Genomic DNA, 13,553 nt, shown 5'->3' on the forward strand with positions numbered 1-13,553 from the left:
GTGTTGCCTGAGATGTTTATTGCATTAATTAGACAATAGCAAATTAAACCACGTCTGTTTCTAGTTTCTCATTGGCTCCTGCCAAATTGCTCTGACTGAACAATTACACTTAATCGATCACAAAATAAATGATTCATGGAAGATGAATAGGCTGCAGATTGGTAGACCTGGACCATTTGATTTTGGCTGCTCAGCTGAAATTGATAAAAGCTGATAAGGGTTCATTTCTTATCCCCCTGCCAATAAGGAGATGGTAATTAGAAGGTAGTAATAACTTCCTATCTCGGCGCTGATCAATATTTTAGCACAGCAGATTTACTCCGATCGGCAGGGAGCATGGGATGAGCACCGCAGTGAACAGGTTTCACTGACACTGTTGCTATGGAGATTCCTTTACATCCCAGAATACTAAACGACAACATGTTCTCTCAGAGTTAATCTAGAAAGTAATCTGTGTTTCCCCTTGTGCTAAGTGTTAGCTAATGTCTAGACTTTTAATCCAAGTTCTATTCACTTGTCTGTGGGACCATAAACGCTTGATTTATGAAGTTGCTTTGGAATTAATCTCTCTCACTTGGCTTATTTATGGGAAGCTCCGTGTCAGGCATCTTAGGCAGTATTTATGGTTTCCTTCCTCCTCATCACAAGTAACTGAAATATCTAACAAGAAGAAGAAATGCTCCAAATTAAATTTCTTCTGCCAAGGTTGCTATCTATTCTAGGATAGGCATGGATTAAGAGTTAGGTGTCAACTTTTCATTAAACGTATGACCCTGTGTCTGTCCTCCAGCCCTTCTCCATTACCCCACCATTGGAATACACACATGCACACACTCACAAACACATATAGCGAGTCTGTGGCAGAAATCAGTCTTATTCTAATTACCCTTAGAAGAAATGCTGCTTTGTGATGAATACAAGGACGATGCAGCCATTTCCTCTGTCAGCTCCTTGTCTTTCAAATGGTCTTCCTCAAGTGGGCTGGGGGAGGACATGCTGGAGCACAAGCCTATAGCTGCGTGCATTTCTGCGCTATTGCTGGAGTCAACAAAATGAACAATGTCTCTTCTTTTTCAGCTGTTTGTAGTTTTGCCCCAAAACAGGTGAAAAATAAGGTTAGAGAAAGAGAGTGTGGCGAGAGAAAATAATGGCAATGGAGTAACAAGACAGCCAGAAACAGAGGTAGAAGGACGAGATGGCTTGGAAGATGTATTACCCTATAAAAGTGCATGTGTCTGATGCACAGCCATCAATTTGAATGACTTGTCTCCCCCGAGGGCCTGTTTCGGCATTCAGGAACCACAACGAGGGCTCTTAGCTTGCCAGGGCTGCAGTTCATTTGGACTCCCCCCACTGTGGAATCGGTGTCTCCTCATTAGAACTTGTGGCTTAGGAGAGAGTGACTGCAGCAATGCCATTACCTGCCCTTGTCCTCAGGGCCTGACTCCCTGAGAGCCAACACATCACCCCTCTGGAGCTAAGGCAAAAAAAATCCCATCAGGCAGCTTGACTGGTAACTACTGTGTTACATAGCTTCTCAGAGTGCACACATATCTGCAGTCTGCTGCTAACTGAGGGGTCTGCAGTATACGCTAAATATACCGGCTGAGGATCATTTGTCTAACGAGGTACACTAGTGATTACGCAGTTAGAAATTTTGTTTTGCATTTTAATCAGCTTCACAAGTGGCAAGTGGTGTGGCAGTGAATTGAAAACAAAGGCATTTAACGGCATCTTTCATTCTCATTTTACTCCATCTGTGTTCCTCATGGTAACGAGCCTTAGACGTGATTGTACAGTAAAGTGGCCCTAATGGCCTCCCAGCAGTCACCCATGACAGGTTAAAGTCGTGATGACTGCTTTTATAGCTCTCACACCTCAAGAGGGACACAACACCTGTTAAATGGACCTGCCCTCTCCCTTAGACAGACATCCCACAAGCCGGTTCCAGGACCGAGGTCTCACTCCCTATCAAATAAGATTTAGACTGTCTGGACGTCACCACAAGGGGTTGATGGGAAAACACAGCAGAAGGGGCAAGATATTAATGAATTAGGAAATATATACATGTGGGTGTCAGCATGTACTGCTGCACTTTTATGCAAAGCGCAAATGCATGCATTAGTCTGCCCACGGTGTGCTTTTGCATTAATAACTCGGAAAATGTGACAAAAGCTCAGCAGGAACAGAAATTAAAGGGCCTGGAGGAATTCCAACTTTGCGGGAGAAGAAATGTATCTATATAGCGTTTCCCCCCCCATACTGAAGACTTTCATCAGCTTCAGAGGTTTATGGAAAACTTATCTCCCACAAACACACATGCGTGTGGACAGTAACATTTAAACATATGTTTTAATTTTTTTGATGTCTTCACAACTTCTTGCTGCTGATTGCTGTCATATTTTCTGTATGTGTGTGTTCCAGTAACATAATAAAGAATTAAACAGGGTATAATGTGTAATTGGGGATAATCTTGTATGAAAAAAAACAAAACAAAACAAACCTTTTGTAGTAATATAGTTTTATGGCCTGTATCTAATCTGTTGTTTGATCCTTTGTTTCCGCTTAGCCGCCCAGGCTTGCTAAATGCCAGTGATCCAGGCTACCCCTGGTTAGCAGACTCTTGGCCAGCAACCAGCCTGCCTGTCAACAGCAGCTCCGGGGGACCAAATGACCTGAGTAACTTTGGTCGAGGAGGTGAGCGCCCCGGTGCTTTCCCACTTGCTTTGAGAAAAAAGACCATGAGAGATGAAAGATGACTGCTCTGCCTTCCTCGCTGTGACGCACATATATGCATTCAGGATGTATACATGCATGTACATTACATTTGTGTCTGGATATATATTTATCACACCAGAGGACAGCTACAGCATTAACAGCAGGGGCTTCACTGTCACCACGCTGAGTGATGGCATATAGTCCAGCCTGGTGTCAAAGCCCATACCTCAGAGCAAGCGAATGAGAGAGGAGAGACGGGCAGAGGAGCAGGGGGTGGATGGCTGTTTGAAAGGATGGTGTTGAGCAGCCAGTCGTGAAGGACAGGCACAGCTTGACTGGCGCAGATGCGGACACTTCCGCCATGGCTTTACATCATCTCCCCTTCACTGGGCATGCAAACCATGCACTACGGAGAGAGAAGCTGCCTGCTCTCCTCCTAGCTCTCCCTCTTTGACTCTGTTAGTACACACACATGCAGAGCAGCAACATTATGCCTAATGCGTAGGAACACATAGGGAACCTAGTGAGATATCCAGAAGATATGTGGAAGGAGAACAGGAATGTCATAATGCTACAGTAGAATTTATTTTCAACAAATATATTTGTTAAAATGTGCAACTGATGGCAAGATATACCATAGATATTGCAACATTTTCGCTTTTTTTCATTTTCTTTTGTCAGTAATGCAGAGCTACAGGTGAGGTGGGCATTTTTAAAAGGAAGCCTTTCATGTAATCTCTCCATACTCTTACCCAGATCTCCCCACTGGACAAGGGGATAAGACGGGCACCATGCTCTCGGACGGAGCCATCTACAGCAGTATAGACTTTACCACAAAAACCAACTACAACAGCCCTGGCCAAACATCCCAGGCCACTCCCTATGCTACCACTCAGATTCTCCACTCCAGCAGCATCCATGAGCTGGCTGTGGACCTGCCTGAGGCCCAGTGGAAGGCCTCGTTGCAGGCCAAGCAGGAGATGGCCAACCTGGGCTACTCCCTGCCCGACAAAAACTCCTGCAACAACAGTAAGTTGCAAAAGTAAATGCAGTCTGTAGGGATTTGTGTGTATGTGGGAGGCTCACCAAGGTTTTTTTTGTTTGTTTGTTTGTTTTTGTTGGGTTTTTTTTATAGAGTATGATAATATGTCAGCCAGAGCTATTGTTCCAGTGACATTAAACTGAAAGCCAGGTTACAAGCCACAGGTTTACAGTTGTAACAAGACAGCCTGTTGGTATTGAAACTTTTCCCTCAAAAGTCGTGGAGGTCTTTGTTGCGCCACTGTGGTGGGAAGAGGTTGTCTTAAAAAGAGCGGTTTCTACCTCAGCAGACATCATCTTGGTTTTTCTCCAAGGCTGAATAAACATCTCACAAAGGAATACTGCACTTAAGCGATCCATCTATTTACCCGCTGAGTTTTCTTGACGGTACCGCAGCTCCTTCAGTTTCAAAGTAATTGGCTATCCATTTTAGCTTGACTAATATTTAAGAAAATAATCCAAATTAATTGGATTTGATGCAGGATTTTTCAAGGCCGAATGGAGTTTGATAGTTTAAACGTAATGAGAGTTCTTTGGCCTTATTCTAATACGTATTTATGATCTGGTGATTTTCCAACAGTCTAAAATAGATTAATTATAGTTTTTACACATTGCAGTGACTCTTTCAAAATGTTTTGTAATTCTCCCTGAAATTATTTCAAGAAGTATGCTCAAACATGATTATGTGTGATTATACCTCTCTGAAGCAGGACAAATAGTGAAAAAAAAATCTCTACCACTGAGTCATTCATCAGTATTGTGAAAGCTTAGCTTGGTGTTTATCAAATCAACAACAAATCAGATTGGTCTGTTGCATACGAATCAAATAGTGTTAAATAATTCAGCTTTTTGAACATATGAGTCCTGATTTTATCCTGCTTGCTTGATGCTCTAACTGCATGTTTGCATGTGCTTGTGCTAACTGCCAATCACCTGATGCCACTGTGATTTTTGCCCTTTAACCCCCACTGTAGCCCTCCTATTCATTCCTGACTACCGATTGGCCGAAGGATTGTCTAATAGAATACCACACAACCAATCACAAGATTTCAGCACCACCAGCTCTCACAACAGCTCAGAGCGAAGCGGCAGTCTCTCAGGTTGGTTTACGCAGCAGAGAATTAAGCAGACTGGGACACGCTGCTCCCCAGCCAACTTTATGATCGACCGATGTCTTAATTGCTTTATTTATTTGTTATTTGCATGTACAAACTTTATATCCAAAACATTCTTAATAACACAATTCCCTCACCGTCACCAGTGATACTTGGCTCACACAGCTCTCCCTGCTTCTAATTGATCACATATGAATGGTATGGTGTTATTTTTGTTATGTGGGGTTCTGAGCGCAACTACTGCTGAATGTAAAGATGGATGTGAGTTGAAAAGTCTTTCAAAGCATAATGAAATAGGAAACTTAAGTCAAAAGAAAGAACAGCAATATAATCAACTGACAAATTATGGCTGCAATTGCTAAGGCTGGGTTCATGCCATTACTGCTGGTCTTTGGGAAGGCTTTGTCTCTCACTGTGTGAGTGAGCAGACGGGAGTAGGGGCAGAGGGAGTCTTTCAGACAGAGTGGACTATATACACACACAGACACCATTAGAGATGCTTGGCTGGGTAAAGTGGCAAAAATACCTCCCTTTTTCCCTCTTCCTCTAATGGTGGCCAACTACACTAAAACCCATGTTCAGAGAATTACAATGTCATTTATAGGACACCAGGGCATCCCTCTGACTGTCTCCCTTCCACTCTCCTCTTATATCTAGTTTCAAGCCACTGCTTTAACTGGTCTCTAATTCAATGCTGAGGCACACTGCGGGTTGAAGAGAAGGATGTGAAATGGTCATGCCTTACAGGCAAATTCCTCCTATAGAACCACAGGTGACTTATGTCCCTGTTTGGGCTTGCCACATAGTAGTATAATTTCATAAGATGAAAATAAGTAATTAAACGCATAAATTTCTGCTTACACTAAACAGATTGTGCAAATATGCTTTAAAGCAACATTTTGCAATCATTTCGGGAAATATATCTAGACGTAGATGAGAAGATTGATGCAAAGTAATAAAATCCACACAGCAATTAGTCACTCATTAAACCACAACCTGTTGTTCTTTTTCAGTTTTTCAACCTATTAAAGAAACGGAAAGTATTGTGTCAAATAATTAACTTTCCATATGCTAATAGACAGATTTTCTCATATATTCAGAGCTTTCTTTACTCTAGGCAAGCTATTGTCTCCTGGCATATGTTTACAGTTACGGTAGACAGATTTAGATAATCTGTTTACCTAATCTCAGCAAATATTTGCATATTAATGCGCAGAGTCTGTGGGCAAGGGGCAAGAAGCTTTCTGGTTTCCGACTTGAAGTCTGTTTGTATTCTGTGACCAATATGTCCTCATTTGAGAAGGAAGTACAAAAAAGAAAAAGAGTGCATTCCCCAAAACATAATTTTAAACCATCAGCTTCTATGTAAACCGTGTTTTTTCTTTATCAGCTTTTTAATGGTATCTAAATTAGTAAACGATGGCCAGCAGTTTGAACAGGAGGACTTGGCTAAGATATCCACTGGCTAGACCAGAAGTCCTGAAAGAGCAGAGGTTAAGTCTGAAGACAATAGCAGACAGATATCCAAATCATTTCTACTTCTATCCGATGACTTGAAAGTAAATACAAATAATTAAATCATTAAGAATTAAGTCAAAAAGACGGCAGAGGTGTAACTATATGTGGATTATTTAAAACAAAAATGTTTTAAGAATTCTCCTCATTAAGAAGCTTTCAGTTATTTTTAAATAGATGTCTCTTTTTTAATATTGTCTAGTATATACGCAATATAATGTGCAGTGAAATAATCATGCTTACTGATATTAATGATGCTTTAAAAGTGAATTGATCAATAACAGATATTCTGTGAGGTGAAACTTAATGATATTTTGAACCAGCACGTGCTAAGCTTTGATTCAGACTTCAACCAAAGTAAACTCAACATATGAGGGGAGGGGGGCTGCTGGAGTTTCTGTGCTTTGCTCTCTCTCTAAGGACATGGAAGGAATAATGAATGTCAGGTCTGAAGGAGGAGAGAGCGGGATAAAAAGAAACCGAAATAGAGCAGCTTTCATGACAGCATGGATCTCCACTGGGACATGAAGCTGCTCATTAAAACCTTTCTTAGTGTAGGGGAGAGGAGGTAACTGGTGTTTTCTGTAGTAGTTAGAGACCCCAAAGACACCTTGTTCTCTTCCTACACTCTCACCCATCCTGTGAAGCTGCAAACTCTGTGATTATGTGAAGTTCATGGTTGTGCGTTACCTGTTGTGCTCCTGAACTCTCTGTCGTTGCATCTCCATTCATTATGTAACATGTTGCCTTGTTTCTTTTTAACCTAAACTAAATATGATGATACAAGACTTTCAGTTATATATTTTCCCCACTCATGAGTTGTATTTGGCTGTATAGTCTTTCTCAAGTCTCTCTGTGGCTTTTCCCCTCAGCACTAAGGCACCCAATGAAAACAAAGCAAGCTCAAGGCTATGCAGCCCTACAGTTATAGAATGGGAGTGCCCAAACCCTGGGTATAAATACCCAAAGCTCCATCTATATTTAGTATCACTTCCCCTTTGAAGAGAGGCCCAGTTTTGTCAGAGGAGATGAGTGCGCTGTGTAATTCTTGTATAGCTCCTAGCCACAGCTTCTCTCTATATTTTTCATATTTGGGTTGAGCTGTTGCAATTCCAGCGCCAGACCATCCTTCCCTGGAAGAGGCTCATTTACAATATTGATGGCTGGTCTTGTGTAGAGGGACTAAGGATGACTGAACAATCACGTCAGCTCACCATTTATTGGTAAAAGTCAAGCGTTGCCCAGAGGTACGATTAGGAAACCCAATTACTTTCAGACTATACTTACACTGTGCTGCCACCTGCCTTGGGCTTACAGTTGTTTCTTTTTATTACTTCCATTCTTTATTAATCTTATTCTGACACTTCTTCCATATTCTCATTTTTAATTTTTTCTCTCTAGTGCCAGTATTATTACTTGTTTTGGGTTTGTGTTTTTTTAACCATGCTCACCTTTCATTAAAGTGTTTTTGTCATTCTTGCAGGTAAGTCTTAATAGCAGAAAAATCTATACTTTTTGGATTAAAAACAAACTGCCCACTGTTTCTGATTTCCCTGCTGTCTGGTATTCATAAAAAGAGATGGTCAAGATGTACTCTATTGCTTCTGTAAATGTCTTTTGATGACAGATATTTTTTTTACCATGTCTGAGCCAAGTTACTTCATTACATTACGTTAGCGTGCGTGATGTTACATTGCATAAAATGCCATACTGGCAGCTTTTTGGGCCAGTGGAAAAAGTGATTACAGGCCTTTGGCAGCAAAGGCTAACCAACAGATGACAAAAACAAATGCGTTTAGCAGAGATTCCCAAAAATAGCTTTCAGTATTGGTGGTGATGTCAGGCTGAGGTTATTTTATGGATTGCAAGGTGTTTACTTGTAGGAAGAGCCTGACATAATCCACAGAAGGTTCCAGTCCCCTCGCCCATGCACAATCTAACATTCAAATACTAATATTAATTCCCACATATTGGTTGTGTGCTACAGGGTTGTAAAACTCAGACATATGCATGGTGAACCTTCAGATGAAAAGACATTAAAAAGTTCTTTTCTCAGAATAATACAAAGTAATACTAACCACCAATAATGTTAAAAAAAACATATTTACTGTGACTATTAAGTATATTTTCATTTTCATTTATTTAAAAACAGTGTCCATTTTTACTGTAGCACTGAAAGTCAAAATACAGTACAGAACATCATGAAGCATAATTTCATTTCATTGATCTTAAGATGTTTTGGCCATGAAGCAAATTTAATATGCATGATGGGGTAAATGTGCAGAAGACCTTTAACCACAGTATAATGCAGTTTAGTATCTGCTATAATCTCAATATCATACACGTGAAATTATCATGTTTCTTAAAAGGTGTCTGCAAAACCTGAAAAAGTAGGGTTCATGGCAGAGCTGTTGAATTGCCCCTAATGAAGTGGTAGATATAAGATACATTACATATAAATAAATAAAAAATTATTATAGAAACTAGATTAAAAAAAATATTCAAATAGCCATAAAAAAAACAGGAAATCTTTTTCCAGGATATATTTTTGGTGGTTTTGTTTTTAAGATTTGAAGTCAAATATCTTTTAAAGAAAAAAAAAATAAACAAATAAAGGTTTCTTCCAAAGTGACCAAATCATATAAAACTTGGTATTGAACTGGCTGGCAGATTTATAAAGATGGATGGAACCAGGTAGAATCTGGTGTTGGAGGGATATGAGTGGAAATAGATGGGGTTAGCGGCTCTCCGGTGTAATAAAAGAAATGAAAGTAGTAATAGACTCTCAGTGAATTCCATTAGGGACACATCGACACTACACAAGCCATTCATTATGATGATGCTGTGAAGTGAGATATTTCATTGTGGAACCCAATGCCCGGTGTGAAAGGGGACGCTGAGGGATGGGTGGAGCACAAAGGTCTGCCTCAGCCTCGTTTACTGCAGTTCTCTTCTGTTTCTATGGAGATTTGAGGCTTTTCAGCCAATCAATCAATGAAAGCATGCTTTTCATCAGGCAACCTTGAGGTTTTCTATGGAAGCGCTGATAGGCAGGAGCGCATTGAAATCTTGTGTTTGAAAATGTGTACGACTTTCCAAGGCTGTGTTGAAACAGTCCAAATGGATTTGTAAACCAAGTAGTGTGTTTAGAATAATTTGAGTTTATTTATAATAGACATTTGTCAGATGGCAAATGCTCTCCCAGTCGTTTATTCGTTTTTAATTGGTTTTTGTATACAGTGTCGTTTTCATACAGTTTCATACTGTGTCTCATCTTTTCTAGGTGGAAAGGGAGGAAAGAAGAAGAAAACAAAGGCTGGCTCTAAACCTACTAAAGCCAATGGGTCCAATTGGGCCAACGTTCCCCTGCCCCCTCCTCCTGTTCACCCTCTCCCTGGTACTGAGATGGACCATTATCCCAATGATCACCACGACGGGGGAGGGTATGTCTGCTAATATAAAAAAATACACACAAATTATTCCATCTTGAATGGATAATGAAAAACCATTTAAATGCATAGAAACAACATACACACTTTACAGCTCAGTTTTCAGTAGAAAATGAAGCGCGACACAATTTTATTTTAACCAAACGATCAGATACCAAATCTTTCAAACTGCTCTCCTTTTTTTGTATTTGTCATTATTTTTCATTAACTTTTACAGCCCATTTGACCCAATTATGTTGTTTTCTGGATCACCTCCCATTTCACACTGGGCCTCCTGTTTTTTGGAGCAACCAAATGTAATACGTCAGTCTATTTTAGTCTACTAATCCTGTCTATACCCAGACAATTAAGACATTACAACTTTTAAATTATTTTTTGAAAGTCAGCTCAAATACAAGTCATGCTGTCAAGAATTTGTTTAAAAATATTGTGTCCACTGTCATTGAAAATCTGTTGTAGCCAAGCTAAGGCTTTTAGGAAAAATTTAGGAGGCTAAGAAGCCATACACAGAAGCTTTGTAACTGGCAATTCTGATATTGAAGAGAAGAAGCATGAGCTCATGTGGAAGCGCAAGAGGGAGAAAAATAAACCTGTTCCAAGTAATATTTTGTGTGTTTTGTGGGCAGCTAGCTACACACAAAATAAAAATGGCAGTACAAAAGAAATGATCACAGAAAGCAAAACGATATAGATGATGTCCAACAACTTCTTGTATAAGCAACACACTAAATCTGGTTGCATTGTGCATTAATGTCATCTGACTGTACCTCACTGAGTTTATTGACTTAGTACTGCAAATCTGACGAGAAGCAAAGAATCAATGCGTGTATAGTCTCTACAGGCAGCACACGTGTTCTTTTGCACAGGGCTCTTACACAAAAACCCACATACAGATGGGTGCCAATCAAACTATCTGCTGACCCGTTTTTCTATCTATAAAATAAATGAAAATAAAACATGCCTGTCTTTGTGAGTTTGTAGACATACGGGTAGCTTTGGCTTAATCTCGCTGATGAATTCCATAGTGGGGAAAAAACCCCTCCTAATAGTCCTGTTTTGTAAAGATAGATTTATGTTATCCACACACACTGAGGCTGAAGTTGATATAAAAAGCTGGATTCTTATAAATGATTAATGCCGTACCAGACATCTGATATTTTTTGTTTAATTTTCATTTAATGTAATGGTGCAGTGGTTTGCACTGTTGCCTCACAGCCTTTCTTTGTAGAGTTTGCCTGTTGTCTTGTTTTTGCGTTAGTTTCCTCTTGAATCAAGCTTCCAGCCACGGTCCAAAGAGATAGTTGTTAGGTTAATTGGGGATTCTACATTAGCTGTCGGGGTGAATGTGATAGTTTACCCGGTAAACATGGATGGAAATGGATTTTGTGCGGTAAATGCAGTAAATCAACGCTGTACTTTAAGTGTGAACTAACAGTAACTTGTGTAAGTGATTGTGAGAGTGTCTCTCTTTGGTCCAGTTGGCACCATGTCCTCTTACTCCCATTTCCAATCTGGGAGAGTCATCTGCTTTAATAGGCTATCTGGCAAATGAAGAGTCTCATGCACTGTAAATCTGAGGCTGCTCTTAATGGCAGCAGATTAAAACAGTTATGTCCTATGGAGTGTGCCCTGACAAATTTCTATAATGAACACCTTCTTTATGGCTAGTATTATTTCAGCATGTATAAGCACAGCTATGAGGAATTGAAGTTTGACACCAACTGTAATTCTAATCAGGACTGTTGTATAACAAATTGCTGTCCAATGAAAGTTGGAGAAGGTCACAAAACTGTGTTAGCACATATCAGTTTCTTTTGACATATTTTTTTTTATGCTATCTACTTTTCTCAATCGTCTTTTACTTGCAGACACTGACAATATCACACATCTACAGTAATGCCATTACTATGTCTGTCCATACTTTCCAGTTTGATTTCTATAAAACATGCATAGCTTTAAAATCAGCAAGCTGTGCTAAATTAAATTAGTAGATTATCATTTTCGGTTGTGGTGATTAAACCTCCAAGCTCCTTATTTTTTAAGTCCATCAAATGCTTCTGGTATTTTCAGATAAACTCATTGGTTGATAATTGGGAAAATACTAAATAGTAAAAATAAGTCGATATTAATCAGTAACAAAAATAACAGCTTATAGCTCTTGCTCAGGCTATATGTAACCTTAACTACATTTGTGTGGTAAACATGCATTTTCCCTCAGGTATGAGAGCGATGGTTGGGGACCGCCCATGCCTGTGCAGACATATCTCCACCAGGGCATGGAGGATGAGCTGGAGGAAGAGGAAGAAAGGGTTCCCACCCCGCCTATCCGGGGGGTCGCCTCATCCCCTGCTGCTGTGTCCTTTGGACAGCAGTCCACAGCCACCCTGACCCCCTCTCCCCGAGATGAGATGCAGCCCATGCTCCAGGCCCATTTGGATGAGCTGACCAGAGCGTACCAACTGGACATGGCAAAACAAACATGGTAAACACAGCAGCATTAAAAAGCATTGTAAATATTTAAATTAGATACTGCAGTCCTATCAATCTATTTATCTAGACAGATATACTGTTGTAGTCGTACATGCATTGTTTTTATTTTACAGTGCTTACTGTACATTGTGTTCCTGTTTATTGCTTCCAGGATTTATTCTGTTCCTGCAGTATTCCTCATGTCAACTGTGTGTGCAGCAGAGATAAACCCATTAATCATTCCATTTTAATGGGCCCATGCTACCACTTAGGCAACTACTGTATTTTGCTCACTCTAAGAGACACAATTTCGTACCCATGGTTGTTTACTCCCCCTACACTTGTACGGTGCATTCCATTGTTGTGCTCATGCAAGTCAGATGAAGACCATGCTTCATTCTGTCAGCAACGCGCAGAGAATGAGAGACTGGCATTCATTCATAATAGTGAAGTGGGTGGTAGTGGGAGAGCTGGGAAGCCTTGTCAGGAAGGAGATGTCATGTTACCCGGTAATGACTCTGTTGGTTAGAGAGCATCTCTGACAACACCAGAGGGCCAGTAATTACAACCAATTCCCACTGCAAACCGCGTCAAAGACTTTGCACTCCTCTAACAAACGTGACTGTCAGCAGAGCAGGCTGCCACTGAGGTGACAGCCATGTGTCGACAGGCCTGGAGAGCATCCCTTTATACCATCCACAGCAGCAATTAGTAGGTCATTGTGTTAGCATACAAGCTGCACTGTGGAATTAGTGAAATTGTCCATATTTATTCAGCGGCCCCACATAATACAGGTCTCTGTAATTAGCTCTACATTTCCACATGCAACCACATGTTATACGTTCGATAGTCATCACCACTCCACATTCCCCAATATCAGATTATATGGAGTATTTATTTATTTTAATTTTTTTTACCAGGCACATGCAGGGAGGCTCTCTTCCTCCCCAGGCTCCAGCTCCTCCAGTGGGCTACGTGTCGAGCACAATGGTTTCCGACCTGGAGACTGACCTGCCTGATGATGAGGAGGAGGAGGAGGAAGATGAGGAGGAGGATGAAGGCTATGGAGCCAGGCATCCCCGCGGAATTGAGCACACACCAGGGTCTAGCATGGACAACCTGGACAGCTCTTTAACAGGTAAGGCTGTTGGATTTGTATCTGGAGCCGGCGGGGCTTTAACCTAATGTTGTTAACCGCAGTATAATTTATTTTAATGCATAAGTAAATGGGATTTGTTTCTTTTTA

General features: G+C 40.5%; 1 protein-coding gene across 7 annotated transcripts in view; it reads left to right on the plus strand.

The window, feature by feature from the left end:
* robo2 (roundabout, axon guidance receptor, homolog 2 (Drosophila)) overlaps positions 1-13,553 on the plus strand; it is a 259,633-nt gene that overhangs the window by 236,642 nt on the left and 9,438 nt on the right. For 5 of the 7 annotated variants that reach the window (XM_040037637.1, XM_040037635.1, XM_040037636.1 and 2 more), the window contains 6 exons: positions 2,570-2,697; positions 3,475-3,747; positions 4,734-4,859; positions 9,673-9,832; positions 12,057-12,320; positions 13,228-13,445. In XM_040037637.1, the coding sequence (XP_039893571.1) occupies positions 2,570-2,697; positions 3,475-3,747; positions 4,734-4,859; positions 9,673-9,832; positions 12,057-12,320; positions 13,228-13,445 (1,169 nt within the window). The remainder of the gene's footprint in view (positions 1-2,569; positions 2,698-3,474; positions 3,748-4,733; positions 4,860-9,672; positions 9,833-12,056; positions 12,321-13,227; positions 13,446-13,553) is intronic. The other 2 variants (XM_040037640.1, XM_040037642.1) reach the window with 1 other exon arrangement.

The sequence above is a fragment of the Simochromis diagramma genome, unplaced genomic scaffold (genome assembly GCF_900408965.1).
Source record: "Simochromis diagramma unplaced genomic scaffold, fSimDia1.1 OVJJ01000463.1, whole genome shotgun sequence".
NCBI lineage: Eukaryota > Metazoa > Chordata > Actinopteri > Cichliformes > Cichlidae > Simochromis > Simochromis diagramma.